Here is a 17976-nt window from a genome sequence, read left to right as displayed (position 1 = left end):
TTGAACTTTGAAGTTAGAAACATCTTCTTTATTGATTGATTGGTGGTCCAACCCATTGACATCGTCCAACCACGGTGTGTTATGGTCCAACCAGAGACGACGTGTAGACCACACCATTTTTTCTTCTTTTGAGATAGTTCAAAACATATTTTTCACCACTTCTAAGACTCCAGCGTTCTCACAATTGGGTTCATCATACATTTTGGGTGTTCTGTACTGTTTTCCTGTGACACAGAAACAATTAGCAAGCATTCTTACTTGAGTGCATTATGCATACACCATAATTAGATAAAATGGGCCCTTATCAACTCTGAGTGACCTTTCGAAAAGATGTCTCCCATTGATGTTAGCTGCGTCTCATTCAGTGTTGCAAGTTGCAGGGCCCTGGTGGTACATTGATGGTTCACTCTATTGCCTCTGGGACACTATGAACTGAGCCATTGTTTATGTTTTTACTTCCACCGGGCTTTGTTCTTCTTAGAAGTAAATGTCTGCAGTAAAAAGATCAGTCTGTAGTTATTAATTTGATAATTGTGATTTGAAATGAACTACAAATACATTATCATAAGAAGATGCACAGGTGGAATGAAAAAAAGACCTGAGAGTTTGTCAAATAAAGTTATCAAACATTTAGATTAAATATAGCTGTATATGCATTGCATGTAAAAGAAAGGAAAGAATACACTTCCTGAAATATGCTACAAGAGATTAAATTAAAAGAAGAAAGAAGAAAACTATATAAAAACAAGGATTACAATACCATATATTTGCACTGCTTTCATGCGCTGTATCGTGTACTCTTTCAAGAAAAGTTGTTTTGGATCCACACCTCAAAACTTTTTATTGTATATATTTTAGGATGTTTTACATATGTTATGTAAAGTGTCTTTGATTACCTTGAAAAGCACTATATAAATTAAATTTATTATTATTATTTCTTCTTCTTCTTCTTCTTCTTCTTATTATTATTATTATTATTATTATTATTATTATTATAGTTCAATATAAACCATGAAAGGAAATAGTTAAGGGGGGAATTGTTAAGATATTTAAATACAAATACCTATCTGAAGATTATTGCTAATGAATATGTTGATAACTCAATTCCCAATCATATAACCAATATCCATTCATCTGAGGAGGGGCGCCCTGCGGGGTATGATAATGTGTAAAGCTCCCCCTTCTGCTGACAGAAAGCTAACCAGGTCAGTGCTTTAATTTGAGTCTCAGTGCTGTCTTGTGAAGAGCCACGAGGGATACAATTACTCTCCCACAATCCCATTCATCTGCAACTCTATAGCGCAAAGTATGTGTGTGCGAGTGTGCACCTGAGCATGTCTTCTTCTTTTCTTTTGAAAAAATCTATCTCGAAGTGGGTGAAATGAGTGCATTGAATATTACCATTGTTCTTAAATTCTGTCAGAATATTTGGCTTTGCGTGCAATGCATCAACATGAAAGCTATATGTTGCTGTGGCAAAGAATGTATGATGAAAGAGAGAGAGAGAGCGAGAGAAGTGCAGACAAAGTGAATGTCTAATTCAATTTAAGAGTTTCTTCTCAAATCACAGCCATATTGCAATTTATTCATTATAAAGTTTCCCACAACACTTCCTTTGGGAGCAGCAGACTTTCCTATTTTACATGATTTAGCTGATGATGACCCACACTTTTATAGTATTTGCACTTTGTTTCTTATTTACTTTTTCTTTCACCAGTAGCTTTTAAACAAAATTAAACTTCGATTTTTCTCTAAAATTGCTAGATCTCGCCAAATCAACAAACACAGTCAAATGATCTGTAAACATTAGAGTTCTAAGTCTTGACTTTAGGGCTAATGGGCAAAACAACAGGAACACTTCTGCAATCCATTGCATTCATTTAACAATGTCATAGGATATGGAGTTATATAGACATTTCTATATCGGGGTGTACAAGTCAATCACCTTCATGTATACAGCATGAGGAACAGAGCAGAACAAAGGGAAGTGACTTGACTGAGTTCTTCTCTGATACACTCAAGAAAACATCACATTCTTGACACAATCAATACTTCTTTAACTCAACTATATTTTGCAGGCTACTGCACTAGTTTGCATGATGCTGTTTATGGATCATTGGTAATTAAACTTAATCCACTTTGCAAAGTTTTTAAAAAACTCTTTAAAAAGCCGGTTTTGTCAGTGTCAATACTTTTTTCCACGTGTAGCCCCAAACTACACAATACACATTACTGAAAAGGAGTGTCAAAATAATTCTTTGGGCTTTTCCTTTAGATCACATCTCAGTTATTAAGCAAAGACAGCGATACGCTTTCTGTACCGTCCCTTGTTCTTGTAGTTGGCTCACACATAAATGTCTTTTCTGGATGCACTCCCTGTGAGCACAGTATGGAAACGACCACAAGTGGTTGGAGTGACTTGTGTGTGTGTGTGTGACTAAAAGTAAAAACTGAGGCTGTGTTAATTAAACTAGCTTTTGTGAAACTAAAGCCACAGAATCCACTTTCTCGGTTCAAGACATGAAGAATTGTGTGATCATGATAACAACCTTTCTCTTCTGCTCTTGCTCTAAACTAAAGCTGCTCTCCGTCACCAGGTACTTTCTCTCTCTGGAATGTTTTTCAACCCTTCAAGTGCTTTTTCACGAAGGCCAGAGAGGTATTGAGGGGGCTTCAGGATTGTGGCGGAGTAAAGATCGGTTAAATTAGTCCACCTCCCGCCCAGACGCTTCTTTTATTCTATGGGTCTGCACCTCCCTCCCTGTTTGCCCACATAAATTGGTCTCTCTCTGCTTTCTGTCTCTTTCCTTTCTCCTACACAACCATCCATCTGGACTATGAGAAAGAGGAGGGAACAGGAATTTCAGTAATAATATCACAAGTTGGTCTACTGAAATGCCTATTTTTTTTTTACAGTGCTCAGGCTCTATATGTTTACATTTTTAAGATTAAAGTAAAAAAGCTGCAGTTACAGCCCCAGTTGGCTGTTGAACTATTTACAATCCAAAAGTGACATCTGCTGGTTGAATGAATGAACTCTTTACATGCACGTTCAGACTTTATGTCACGCTTTTAAGATTTCAAGGAACGTCTCTGCTGTCAATGTGTTGTACAAGATGAAACGTTTAAATTTTTTCAAAAACATAGGTAATTGTTTTGGCAAATGAAGATAGTGAGACAGGATTCAGATTCCTGGCAACCAGCGGGGAGACGTTTATTGCTTGCTCAAGAATACAATTCTTTACACAACAAGTTCAACATTTCTAGTCTGAAACAAGTCTGAATTATATACCTCCCTTCACGTTAATTTTCCAACAATCATATATATATATATATATATATATATATACAGTCAGGTCCATACATATTTGGCTCTGTACACCACCTCAATGGATTTTGAATGAAACAATCACAATGTGCTTTAAGAGCAGACTTTCATCTTTAATGTGAGGGTCTTTACATCCACATCAGGTGAACGGTGTAGGAATTTCAACATTTTAATACTTGGTTGCAAATCCTTTGGAGTCAATGACAGCCTGAAGTCTGGAACCCAGAGACATCACCAGACGCTGGGTTTTATCCCTGGTGATGCTCTGCCAGGCCTCTACTGCCACCGTCTTCACTTCCTGATGCTTCTTGGGGCATTTTCTCTTCTGTTTTGTCTTTAGCAAGTGAAATGCAGCTCAATTGGATTTCAGGTCAGGTGATTGACTTGGCCATTGCAGGACATTCAACTTCTTTGCCTTAAAAAGCTCTTGATTGTTTCATTTATAATCCATTGAGGTGGTGTACAGAGCCCAAATGATGAAAATTGTGTCAATGTCCAAATATGTATGGACCTAACTGTATATACATATACATATATATATACATACATATACAGGACTGTCTCAGAAAATTAGAATATTGTGATAAAGTTCTTTATTTTCTGTAATGCAATTAAAAAAACAAAAATGTCATGCATTCTGGATTCATTACAAATCAACTGAAATATTGCAAGCCTTTTATTCTTTTAATATTGCTGATTATGGCTTACAGCTTAAGAAAACTCAAATATCCTATCTCTAAATATTAGAATATCATGAAAAAGTATACTAGTAGGGTATTAAACAAATCACTTGAATCGTCTAATTAACTCGAAACACCTGGAAACACATTTTCAAATGTTTGATTTTGTTTTGCTGTTATAAATCTTTTTTTTAACTTGGTCTGAGGAAATATTCAAATTTTATGAGATAGGATTTTAGAGTTTTCTTAAGCTGTAAGCCATAATCAGCAATATTAAAAGAATAAAAGGCGTGCAATATTTCAGTTGATTTGTAATGAATCCAGAATGCATGACATTTTTGTTTTTTTAATTGCATTACAGAAAATAAAGAACTTTATCACAATATTCTAATTTTCTGAGACAGTCCTGTATATACATATATATACATATCAAAATACATATATAAATATATATATTTGAATATATTTATATATACATATATGAATATATATGTATATATATACAAATATATTGTGTCATTATGCGTCATAACAGCCTCATTGTTTCTTGAAAAAAGATTGAGTGGCAGTCAATTCTTTAAGAAATCATAAACATTTGTCTCTTTAGATGATTTGGTCATCATTTCTGGAAGTTATTTACATAAATGTATTTATATATAAACATACAATGTACATGTCGTGGAGGGGTGGAGGGGGACTGTGAATCTCCTCTTTATTTAACACAACAATGTGTAATTATTTATTACAGCGACCAAATCTCTTTCAGCTTCTTAGTATGTACACATGTGATTAATGTGTTTTATTAATACAACTTTCAGTCAAAAGGGAGTACTGATGGTGAACATGACTTGTTTGCAATATGTAATGCTCTTAATGAGAACATTTTTTAAAAAGCTGCTGCACTTCATTTCTTTGTAATCAGTAAATCCAACCACAAAAATACATACGGTTCATAGACATGGTTTTAGCTCTTTGAGAAATGAACAGCTCTATATTGCAGTGTGTTTACTTAAATATATTAGATTAGAGAGAAGGGTTTTAACCACACTAATCTGACAAGATACAATTCATCATACACTTTGTCAATCACACAAAAACACATACTTGCTTACTACATATATCATTTGACATTTCTACACATTACAAAACAAAAAAACACAACAAAATGATTGTATTTGAAATCAAGACTTGGGAAATGTCTTGACTGGGGGTTTGAGGCCAAAAGTGAAATAGTATATGAAGACATGTCTGAAAGTGCGATCCCTGAGGCCATATATGAGTGGGCTCAAACACTTCGGGAAAATGATAAGAGTTAAAAAGAGAACGTACTGAATTGTAATGGCCAAAGACAGATTCTTGTTCAACATGCTGGTGGAGTTTATCATATTAAAGAGAGTAGAGGTGAGACACAGGCATAACTGAATCAGATGCAAAAGCATCGTCTTATGTGGCTTACTGGAGTTACGGACAGTGGACGAGGCTGACTTCACAGTAATCATCACAGCAATGTATGTGTAGATGGCAACCATGCACACTATTACGAAAAAAGCAATGGTGAAGTCCCTATTTATAGTTGAATACATTTGCAGCTGGAAGATGTGTCTGTGGCAGCTCCTTCGCACAGTGAAGCCCGATTTCTCCAGACTGATAAATAAAAAGAGCAGCGCGAACGAGTCTAAAGAGGCAACTGTCCACATAACAGCAATGGCCACTTTTGTCAACCTGGTGGTGAACATATTGGCGTGCCTCAGAGGAAAACAAACGGCAACGTACCTCTCGACAGACATCACAGCGAGGTTGAGGGGTGATATTTTAACAGTGATGCGTACGACCACTGTGATCATAAGACAAACAAAGCTGATCATTCTGATCAAGGTCACGGCAAAGATGTACAGCAACATTATCCCAAAGAGCTGCAGAGACTCAGTGAGGAGCAGATGACCAAACAGCATATAGCGGGGAGACTCCAGGAGGAGAGGCTTGCTCAGCAAGGCATACAGCATGACAGCGTTTACATAGAGAAAGAGAAAACATGGCAGCATAGACAGCAGAACTTTGAATGATGTCTGAAACCGCATGACCTGGATAACTTCTGTTGTGTTATTCATGACCACGTCGGCATCATGCAGCGTCTGTAAAGGCACGGCACATAATCACATCTCATGGAGTCGTGATCCACATTAGAGGAATCTTAAATCCTGGTCAGGTTGATTGTGTTAAATCATATCTTAAATAAGCATGTTGGTCTGAAAGCAAAGCCACAATTTCAGTCAGTAAACAATATAGACAGCATCCCAATAAATGAAAACATTTCAGAAATGCATATAAACATATGAAGTTGACAAACAGATGGAGACACGCGACTCACATTTTACTGATCTGGACTTCATTTGACATTAAAAGTCTGTGGAACACATCTCAAGAATGAATCAACCTCCACTACATCATGTCGGTTTTATAAGTAATCTTCGTCATGACATCATCAACTGTGTCAGTTTAACCAATCAAAGCTCTGCTTTGGTTATGCTTTTTTTTTAAGGAGTTTGAAAAGTTGTGAAAAAGTGCAGTTTGGCAAAATCCCTAGATATTCACCCAGGGGTTGACTACATGCAGAGCTACTGCATTAACTACAAATAAATGCATTAAAAACATTATTTTGCATTTAATCAGTCTGAATTGTGTATACTTTAACAGTGAACACTAAATAAGCCACATGAATAACACAAAGTCAAACAAACCAAATAACAAAGTGATGTGAGATTGGGGTATTGAAAAATATATGCATGAACACAATACAAGGACTAGAAAAACAATCAAACACAAATCTTCTTTACTTCAATTTTATCGCACCATTTCTATAAAATTATCTTTAAAATTGCATATGGCCACAGGTTGGAAATTGCATTAAAAGTACCTTTCATACCGACTCTTTACCTTCAGCCTTTTGATGAAGGTAAAGCTGGAAATATCAGCCTGCAAACATTTTTGTACATTTATTATATGATGAAAATGTTTTAATAAAATGGCAAATTCAGTTGGCCTGTAGGTAGTGGCCAAGTCCTAAACCGAAATGCATTTAGGTCTAAACACAACATATAGTGGCCCCAGATGGATTAAGGGTATCACTCAAATGTTTATGTTTGTGTCACATTTCCTTGCGTGTTGTCCCCGAGTGCTCATGTTCCCAGGTCTTCTTTAATCACTACAACACATTTGATAATACGCTCTGGTCTGTTATAGTAATTGCACCGCTGATCAATTCCTTGTCATGTGTGTACTTCAGTACCACATCAAAGTGGATAGCTACTCCATGTTTATGAGGCTAGAGTTGTGCAATTCACACATTTGAGTTTAGTTTAATTGTGATGCCTCTTTATTGCAGATTATCATTTGTTGCATTAAAAATATGTTTTTTAGACCCAGCAACTAGTTTCTAGTGATTACCTGGCCTCATTAACACACAATGTTGCAACGTGACAATGTAGTTTCTAGTATACAGGAAGAAAATACAGATTTTTATTATTGACATTGTCTGTGGCACTGTACTGAATTATTTCAATGTTTTATCTTGTCGGCCACTAGTAAATGCTGCCCTTTTCTGCTTTAACTTTATCCCCATACATGCTTTTAAGACCTTGCTGAAAATGTTTAGAGTACAGATTATTCATGAGGCCCCAAATCATGCCACCAAAATACTTCTGTTCAGAACAACATGCCAGCTTTGTTTACAGACTCATAATGATCTCAGTGACTGCAAGTCTTTGGAGGACAGTCATTAATAATTCAAATATTTGTTTTGCACATAATTGCAATAAATCGGTGGGTGTTGATCCATGGAGGGGGAATTAAATCCTGCCTTTTAGTCCCTGGAGTGAATCAGGCACAATGAAGAAAAACATGTCAGCTTCTTATTAGAGAACCCTTTAAAACTTTGTTTTCCACTTTTCTTTCAGCTGCTTCGTGACATTTTGTTTACCACATGCAGGAGAATAAGTCTTATGAGAGCAAAAATAAATCCTTTATACAAAGTGCAGGTTTTTAATGTTGGTTAAAGTGTTGAGAAAATCATTATAAAACACATTTTATTAAGTTAATGAACTCAAAATAAGTGGACTCAGGTGTGCAGCATCATTCTTTACAACACTCATGGTTATTACATGTTCATTTAAACACTCCATCTTGAAAAGCATATTCATAAAATGTTCTTATTTATTATTATTAACCATAACACCGACACATATTTTAGATTATTGTGTAGCGCAAGAGGCTTTCCTTAATCTGGCAAACTGTTTGCGACCTCCAGGCCAAAGAACCCGATGCAGAACAACAAGCAGTCAGTCTGGTCATGTGGAAACGGTTCAATGGAGAGGAATTCAAATGTAGACTGGACATCAGAATTTCATTCAAAAATATTTTATGTAAAACAAACACCTAAACCATAAAGTGGCAGAGCAATAAAGACTAACGGTGGGGTAGATCTTCCCTGATTGCTGAAACCAGACTCTGGTGTCAGCTGCGACCAGCTTTCAAGTAGTACTTGAATGCTGCTTTCTGAACAGCAGTGAGTGAAAGGAAACTGTGATTCATCTTCCAACACATTAAAACATTTCTAATGTAAAGTCGGATTTGGGAGTTTAAATGTGTGTTATAATATTTGGGTGCACATGATGGAAAACTAGAATATACTCCTAATAGAGTTCTCTCTATGTTGGTCACTTAAACTAAATAATTAATGTGTCTTGCTGCATGTCATTTTAAAATAACTCCCACATTTAAAATGATCACAATATCTTTTTATTACATTTACCAAATATACAAGCATGGGTGACATTTTAGCTCCATCAATCTTATATCATTAATTTTATTCAAACATTACAAACACATATGATGCAATCACTCAAAATCAAAAAAAATCAAACAAGGAGCCAATTACTTAAAAAATATATATATGTAAAGGAGAAATCAAATCCCAGTGTTTTGAAATAGAAATAAGGCAAAGCCCAAAAGCAAATTATCTACATTACGAAAGCAAAAAAATAAAAGAATGTGGTTTGCTGTATTTTCCTTAATTCGCTTTTTAATTGTACAAGAATGTGAATGAATCTTGAAATATTTCCTCTATGGTCGCTGGCTTAATACAGACTGAAAACTGGAAATTAGCTGTGGAGAGAGTATTCCAAAATTATTAAACGAATTTGTTTTAATTATATTATAAATACACAGTACATTTCTGTCAATCTAAATGTTCATCCAATAATTACATTTTCACTGTTAGAATCTTATGATTCTATTTAAAATGGTTATCATTATGTTACATATAATCAGTAAGTTAGAAGTTTACTTACCACAGGTATCCTTCCTTAAAGTCAGTGAATTTGTGTCGGACCATAAATGTTGCTAGAGCATCTGCTACCTAGCAACAGATGACAGAATCTGTATCAAACAGCTGAACATACACAATACAACTTCTAAACTGAAATCAAGAAGTGACAGTAAAACAAAAAATCTCTCTAAGTGTGCATGAGGTCTGGCATATCAACAAACATACAGCAATTTAGAAAGAGTCACAGGACATGTTTGGGGAAACAGCCATTACTTTTTCAGGTGCGTCCTCATGGACAGCATGACCACACTGAGGGAGGACCTGCAGCTGAAACTTCCCTGTGGACAAACAGTCAGATTGTGGATACATGTGAGGTGGATCTGTTCTACTGTATGACAACCAAAATAATGGAGGAAAAAGAAGAAATGGAAAATCAGCAGAAAATGTTGATTTGTGCTTCTTACCTTGCATCTGTCCGATAGTAAGGTCTTTGTCAAGCCTGTCCACCCCTGTACAATGGATCAAGTCAGGGGTGAAATTGTGCAGTGAATGGCAAAATTGCTTGGAAGAAGAATGGTTTGTATTCATCCAAACTAGTGTGGCTGCCATGAAACTCCATTTAAACTGCCAACCAAACACTTTTGTACCAGCTAATAATTTAGGGAGAAACCGTGAAAGATCTCACCTGCGAGCAGAAGCAGTTTTGGCACGGGGCAGGTGAGAAAGAGAGCAGACAGGCCTCTGAACCAGCCATCCCAGTATTTTTCCGTATTTGACAGCTCTACTCGCCAGGTGAAAATACTTTCCTTTTTTATCTGTATGGAAGGAATCAACGCTTTAGGTACGTTCCAACCTCTCACATACACGTTACGGTAAGACAACAAGTTAAAGACAAGAAAAACCTCTTGGTCATCCTCCTTCATTCTTTTCTTGTTGGACTCTTCCTCCAGCTCTTCACCCACTTCCTCTTCCTCTTCTATTATACCTTCAATGTTGTTCGACACAGCTGGACGACGGCTGGGGGATTCCTCACATCTGGGAATATCAGAAGAGACCAAATGAACATTTGAGGACATAGAACTTGTAAAACCATGCAGGACTCAGCCTACAGATGGAAGACAGAGGAGACGTACTTCTTCACCTGGCCTCCCATTGACACTCTTGCCGACTCCATGTTTCGGATCTGGCCACTCTTCACACTGAAAGAAAAAGGTGAAGACATTTCTTAGACACTTGTTAAACTATTACTAGTCAAATGAAACGAGCTAGATGGCATGCAAACTTGAACATCTAAATTCCATGAATGGAGGCAATTAAAATTGGACAATTAAAAGACGTTGTGTCCAAGCCGACGGTTGTCCAACAGTGAAATGCTTACAACAAGGCTTTCAAAAGCACTGTTTGTTGACATTAACCAAATTACAGATACGTTTAATTTGGTCCAATCCTACATCCAAGATGCGACAGTATCACCAACTGTTTCAGGATTACCTCCACTCAATGGCATTCTCCAGAGATTTAAATGTCTTTGGGCGACTTCTGAGGAAATTCTGCATACTGTTCAAAGCATCCATTGCAGTACCTGAGTGCAATTAACAAAACATAAAGTGTCATTAATACATCGAGTAATACTATACTGAGCTATTTTCATATGAACAATTATTGTATAAATTCACTGATAATTTAAAGTAGTAAAATCAACCTGTTATTTGGTCAACTCAGTCATACATTGCAACATATCTATTGTACTTTATTCGAGCAAGTACTTACCTTCTACCACGTCAATGACACAGAGGCCAAGCAGGGATGGAATATGATTGGCAGCGGCTGTGTGAACTGCAATGGCCCCACCCATGCTGTGTCCAATAACCATGATCGGAGGTGGGTTCTCTCCATAGAGCACCTCCACCACTTTGCCAATGTCCCTTTTGGTAGAATAAAAATGTTAAAAAGCATTAGTGTTTCTGAGAGTACAGTCTAAAAACTCAGTGTATTTAACAATCAATTATTTTATTTCTATTTTAAAACACATTCATCAACAAGTCATTAATGCAAATGTAAACCACCAGTAGAGCACAACAAAGTCTCAAATCACTCTCTCCCTCCTAGGACACGTGAGAGCACATCCCTGCCTCTAGCTGGGAAACTAGAAAACAGAGCTGACAGAGCGTGACTTGATCCTCCTGACTGGCCCAATCTGCAGATGATTGACGCCCCCTCTGACTTCCCATTATTTTCTGTGATTCAAGGCAAAGCTTTTCTTCAGAGTGTGCGGTTCACTTGCGCACACAACAACTTACTTTGCCATCGTGTCCGCAGACAGATCATCAGGGTTTTTCACCTTGGTGTCGCCTGCAGGTAATGAGAGAATTTCATTTCACTATTTATCCACCGAAGGACACACATATGCAAATAATCTATGTTAAGAGTTTCCGCATTCCCCTGCCACGGGTCAAAACTTTATTATCAGAAGCGTCCTGTTTTTTTGTTGTAGTATGTACTTTTGACTAATCACGGCAGGTTTTAGTTATACACAGGTAAACGGTCCATGGAGAGCACAACATAGGCAGAATGCATTGGCCAAAATACAATCTCAGAACCCTACCGGCTATCGACGGACAATATATTAGCTTTTTATTGGTTCACAATTAGCTTGTAAACTTGCTATTGGTTTGATAGGGGTTATAATACTACTTCAAACTGACAAATCTCCATCAAGATCTTAATTTTCTAAACAATAAATAAAATGTCTCCTTACTAATCTTATCTAATTTGACAACACATATTTACCATGAGCTCGAAGGTCCATCGCCACCACCCTGCAGTTGATCCTGCTAAATATGACAGCCTGCCAAAACACATACAGGAACCATTGAAATCTAATAGTATACAGCATAACATGCTAAAACTAGAATGGGCACTCGGTAGAGCGCATACCTTCGCATATCACAAGATTGGGCATTGAATTATGAACATGTTGGCATTAGTTGCATGCCAATTGGATACAAATTGACCGTGCTATGGTAAAAAGAAGATGTTGACATTTTCATGACCTTGACCTTTGACCCGATCGATCCCAAAATCTAATCAAATGGTCCCCGGATAATAACCAATCATCCCACCAAATTTCATGCGATTCGGTTTAATACTTTTTTAGTTATGCGAGTAACACGCATACGAATAAATAAATAAATAAATAAATACACGGCGATCAAAACATAACCTTCCGCATTTTCAATGCGAAGGTAATAAAAGGACAGCTCCATAACTATTCCATAACATGTTGGTTTTTAAACATATGATTGATATAGCAGTTATGAGGTTATAGAGTTCCTGTTGTAGTTATTGTGCTCACAGTAAACACTGCCCAGGAGAGTGCAGAGTGTCCTCCTCCATGAAGAAGAAGCAGCACGGGACCGTGGGCACCGCTGCAGTAAACTCTGAAAATGTTCAAGGTGGTCAAGGAAAACGATACCAGAGCTGTGGAAGTTACACAATAAGTAGATGCTGCTGAAAAGAGAAACAACATTGATTGTATAAACTGCTTAGTTGAAGTGATATGGCACACTGGTATAAAGAAGTATATATCTGAAATGACCTAGTTGGTTTTTGAATGCTCTGGGTGATTGCCGCATCGAAGTTTCAATAATTGATGCTTACTTTTTTTTTAGACAAACACAAGCAGTAGTGAAGGATATATCTTTGCCATTTTCATTTTCCACCTCAACATATTCCATGGTTTCAAAGTACTGACTCCAGGACAGGGGGGAGAAATCTCTCTTTCGTCCAGGTCTGTATGGAAAAAATAGGAGTATTAAAACACACAGCGCAATACATCTTTGAATGTTAGATGAAGAAACCATAATTCACTGCTTCATTTATTACATCTTCACCTCAGGCTTCAAGCATCCACACATATAACTGAGTGTGTTTATTGATCTGGTTGCTGGCTATTTATTTGACTGGTAGACAGAGACTGATGACTTTTTAATGGTTCAACTTCATGTTTTAGGGTTTTGCGTGTTGGTGTGGTTTCAGTTTTTTTGCACACACTCAGGAGAGCTTGGACACGGATTCATTCACATCCCTGTCCAGGTGTGTAAGAGATGTACATTTCTAATAACCATTTCTAACAAAAGCAAAACCATGCTCATACAACTAGTGTATGGTTATGTTATAAAGTCATAAACAGCCCTTATAAAAAGGAAGTGGACTGGAAACTGGAGGTGGCCCAAACCCTGCAGCTGGACCTATTCACAATCACATGTAACTTAACTTATCTTTGGAGACTTCTTCCCCGTTTAAGATGAATTTCTTCAGACCGAAGCTTTTTGTGTGTCTCAAACGCTCACTCTTACCCTGACGTATCTAACGCTAAACTAATCTTAGTTGAGATCAATGGGTACTGCCTGATTGAACTGTGTGTGTATACACACATGTATGTATGTGTATATATATATATACATACATATATACACACATATATATATAAACATACATATATATATACACACATATATATATATATATAAACATACATACATATATACACACATATATATATAAACATACATATATACACACATATATATAAACATATTCTCTCTGGCTCTCTTCGAAGGCGGTCGCATTTTCTCTCCCTCTCCTCCCCATGACCTTCCCTTCCCTGCTTGGCTTCTCTCGTCATGTCTTGTCTTGTTTTATACTTGAGAGACTCTCTCCTCATCGCTCTTCGAACTAAAAACCATGGACCGATCAACTGATCATCTGATCAACTGGTCTCTCAACGCAATTGACACCGTCTTCTCGGCGAAGCTTGGGTTGGGAACCTGCCCGTCCTGCCGGGCGTTGCAGCTGGTTACACGATGGGCGTGTCGTGTGCCTAGCAGCCCTTTCCGTGGAGGCGTAGATGACATCTACCTATTCGAACTATGATTACAGGATTTCTGCTGTTTGGATTTGGCGTTGCCCTGGTTTATCGGAAAATTAAGGAAGCGGTGACAGCCGTTAAAAGCCCCTAAGGCTGCCCGACGAAATTGGATCGATTTGAAAAATGGGAGGAAAGTGGTGGAATAGTAGGTGCGCAAATTGGATGTAGCTGCTGGAAGACCAAACAATCCCAATCTGATCTGCTTTCGGCTCCCTCAACCAGAACGGGCCTTGGCCAAGGCCGTTACTGGAACAACAACAACAACAACTCTCCTGAAGACCTCTGAAGTGAGAATCTCTCATTCCCTTCCCCCGATCCACAGACACCTGTGGTTGTTTTCTCCCAGGACCTTTCAAGGCTATCTCCATGGCAACGACCATCTTGCGGACTGAGAACTCTGTCTGTTGTGGCCTGGGGGAGGACGACATACCTGAACACGCACACGAACTTTCAATAATACTGATTTGCATTCACTACCCCCCTCCCCCCATCCCACGCCTTCGCCTGCTTTTTACCCCCAGTGTGACCGGACGGGGCTGTGGCTGGCGCTGCTGTGATGGCGCGGACCGGCTGGCTGCTTGTCGGTGCTGGTTACCTTCTGCCCCAATGGATGGGCTTAGATCACCCAGTTGTTGGATTACCTCCCTCCCCTTCCTACTCGTTGCAAGTCATGTCTAAAATGTATGTGCTTATGTGCTAAGGTGTTTTTTTCCTGCTCCCACACTGTACCCCTCTCGGGGCATAGTCGGGGGGTTGGTGTTTTTTCTCGCCTTCTTCCCTCATGTTATGCTGTAATCTTTCATCCACCCTTTCTTGTAATTTCGATGCTTTTGTACCTGTACTCTGGCAAACGACAAATAAATATATCAATCAATCAATCAAAACATACATACATATAAACATACATACATATATATACACACATATATATATACACATACATATATATACACACATATATATAAACATACATATATATATATACACACATATATATATATTATATACACACATATATATATATACACACATATATATATATACATATATATAAATACATATATATATATATATATATAAATACATATATATAAATACATATATATATATAAATACATATATATAAATATAAATGCATATATATAAATACATATAAATATATATATATATAAATACATATACATAAATACATATATATATAAATACATATATAAATATATATATCGTTTTCATCAGAAGCGTTTTCCGCATGTGTTGGTCAAATCTCTGGTGGCAGTAGCAGCGTTAGCTAGCTAATGTTAACTAACGCTGTTCTTTAAAAAGCTGTAACGATACGAGTCCAACGGAACAGAGAGCTCCTGGTTTGATGGTGTATAGTAAACATAACGACGATAGACGGGCAGCAGCGCTGACAGATGCTGTTAAGTCGCCAGATAACTCACCCCATTTTCATTTTGGAGCTGGACTGGAAGCCCCCTGCCATCGGAGGTCTGGGGGGTAACAGGTTTAAATGCAACTGTTTCTCCATGTTGTCGAAAGCGGGGTCGGTCTCCGTCAGGAACTGTTTAATGCGACCTTCCCTCTCTTTCGCAGCATATGATTTGTTTTCCTGAAACCTCCACCGACGCTAGCCAGGCATTGGATAGATGTCAGCTAAAGCTAGGGTATCGTTTCTCTGACAGGCTAACGGTTAGCCTCCTTTTCTTCTTCTGCTGCTGGGATTATTTTGGTCGGCCTCTTCTTCTACGGTCTCTTTTTGTAGTAGTTTAGCACGGAACGTGTAAAGCATTACTGCCACCTATTGACTACGAATCCCCCTATAACGCATCAGTGGTTCACACGATCATATTGGACATTGGGAAAGATTGTATAATAGGAACAAATGCCTCGTTTTTCATACTTTATTTGACCAAATAACTTTTTTGTATTTTCTGCACTTGCCCAAACTGACAGAAGTGAGAACATTTCAAGAAATAAAAACTACAAATATGTTTTTTCAACAGTTGCTGTAATTTCCCCCACATTACTGGAAAGTTACGACATACAAACAGGAGCACATTTTAGGATAATGTGATATCCTCTATCTCACATTAGCCTAATATTGAACACAAGGTGGCACCAGTACACACTTTGCCCATTTAACTGAGCCATATGAGGAGCAAAGGTCAGGATATATTGTCCCAGCACTAATTTTGTTTTTTTAAATTGTGTCTCACACAAGTCCATCAACTTTATCATATTGTACCAACAGATAACCCTTAGAAGTGGCTTGTTAATGTGTGGATAAAACAAATGTAAGCAGTCTTCCCTGTTGGTGACTTCACGAGGAATATCTAAATTACTAATACTAATAATAATGGTAATGAAACGGTGTGTTGCATGCCATGGTTATGATCACACAGAACTGCATATGAATGAATTCTATAGTTGCAGTTTAAGTCCTGTAATGTGACACTGTTATTCAATGGGAGACACTTGAGTTACTTGTTAATTCAGTTACATAAAAAGTGTGTTGAGACAGCTGATCGTCTAAAGTAATAGAGTTGCTAATTTGATTGTGAGAGGCACAAGCGAGGACACAAATAGGTGAAAGTGAATAAGCTAGTTAAACATTGGAACAAAGAGGCCTTCAAAGATCATGAGGAGGACTGAGGTGATAATCCTCTCCATTGATCGGCACCGACACAATGCAGAAGCGGGGCGACTTTGAGGTTACACCCTCTCAGCTGGGTGTCAGACAAAAGCTATTTGAGTTATTTTTCTTTCATGCTATTCTGTAGTTATTGTGTTGTTGAAGTGTTATTTAAAATATAATTCAAGCTCTAAGTGATGTGAACTAAAGTTTCCATTGTTGCTACCAAGATGCTCATTACAAACAAATAGCAACTTGTGAAGAACATTTATTGAATATTCAGCTCAATGCATTAGTTTGTTATAGAGCCTTTCTGTCCAACCATCTGAGTGGATGGTTATTCCAGTTATGGCCAACAGAGTGCACGTATATGTGGAGGATGTGACCCATATTGTTCCACGTGGACCACATTCAGATGGCAGATCATGTGTGTTCTCTGACAGTAAAAACATTTCATGGACAGGTGCTTGAAAGCCCTTTTACTTTGACTTAAGCCATGGTTGTTAGTGGACAAAATTAGGGGGTGATGCAATCCTTTTTTTCATAAAAATATTTTTAGTGAGATGTTTTTTATAATATTTGTATTAGCCTTGATTTGGATTACATCAACGTTTTTATAATGATGCAAATCTAACTTTGTTTTGGTGTAATATACAATTTACTTCTTGAAAGCTTAAGGATAGACAACTATAGAAACATTCTACACTGACAGACTATAGATGTGTATCAGGCCCTGACGCCCTGTTGCTTATCCTGATTGTTAGGCTAAATTAGATTTGTTTATTACTAAACATAGGGCAATCACATCTGAATAATTTATATTCAGTAGAATATCTTGAAACTTTCAAGGTTGGAATGTATTGAATTATCTAGGACCCCCAATGTGTAGATCCTTTGTCTTTTTTCTATAAGCTTACACAAGAACAATGGTAGTAAAATCTACGTATGAACAATTAGCAAACAGCTGAGTTGTTCCTGGTCCTGCCATTTGTTGTCTCATATCTTCACATGTGCTTTGAAATACTGCATGTCAAAATGTATTTTAAAAGTTTTTGATGAAGTTGATTGAAAACCCCGAAAGCA

General features: G+C 37.4%; 2 protein-coding genes across 3 annotated transcripts; both read right to left on the bottom strand.

The window, feature by feature from the left end:
* Positions 1-5189: 5189 nt before the first annotated feature.
* Positions 5190-6116, bottom strand: LOC130191691 (odorant receptor 131-2-like). Its single transcript, XM_056411352.1, has one exon. It carries the CDS (start codon positions 6114-6116, stop codon positions 5190-5192), a length of 927 nt encoding a protein of 308 aa, XP_056267327.1.
* A 2663-nt stretch (positions 6117-8779) lies between these two features.
* On the bottom strand, positions 8780-15952 carry ppme1 (protein phosphatase methylesterase 1). 2 transcript variants are annotated; one of them, XM_056411685.1, is made up of 14 exons: positions 15704-15952; positions 12992-13123; positions 12687-12771; positions 12122-12179; positions 11632-11683; positions 11102-11256; positions 10823-10913; positions 10465-10530; positions 10234-10366; positions 10017-10146; positions 9796-9840; positions 9605-9669; positions 9354-9421; positions 8780-9168 (listed from the first exon to the last, which is right to left on the bottom strand). In XM_056411685.1, the coding sequence occupies exons 1-14, from the start codon at positions 15787-15789 to the stop codon at positions 9165-9167; spliced, it is 1170 nt and encodes a 389-aa protein (XP_056267660.1). In that variant the 5' UTR covers positions 15790-15952; the 3' UTR covers positions 8780-9164. The 2 variants fall into 2 exon arrangements, with proteins under 2 accessions (XP_056267660.1, XP_056267661.1); XM_056411686.1 differs by having other exon boundaries at positions 12687-12779; positions 13030-13123; positions 15704-15950.
* Positions 15953-17976: the final 2024 nt, after the last annotated feature.

The sequence above is a fragment of the Pseudoliparis swirei genome, chromosome 3 (genome assembly GCF_029220125.1).
Source record: "Pseudoliparis swirei isolate HS2019 ecotype Mariana Trench chromosome 3, NWPU_hadal_v1, whole genome shotgun sequence".
Lineage (NCBI taxonomy): Eukaryota > Metazoa > Chordata > Actinopteri > Perciformes > Liparidae > Pseudoliparis > Pseudoliparis swirei.
This window is presented reverse-complemented; position numbering and strand designations above follow the sequence as displayed.

Bases quoted from the DNA above. Each gene is read 5' to 3' on its own strand.
- LOC130191691 (XM_056411352.1), bottom strand. From the start codon at position 6,116: ATGAATAACACAACAGAAGTTATCCAGGTCATGCGGTTTCAGACATCA.
- ppme1 (XM_056411685.1), bottom strand. From the start codon at position 15,789: ATGGAGAAACAGTTGCATTTAAACCTGTTACCCCCCAGACCTCCGATG. The intron at 13,124-15,703 runs GTGAGTTATCTG...TTTTCCATACAG, and splicing joins AGCTCCAAAATGAAAATGGG to ACCTGGACGAAAGAGAGATT. The intron at 10,531-10,822 runs GTAATCCTGAAA...TTTTTCTTTCAG, and splicing joins GAGAATGCCATTGAGTGGAG to TGTGAAGAGTGGCCAGATCC.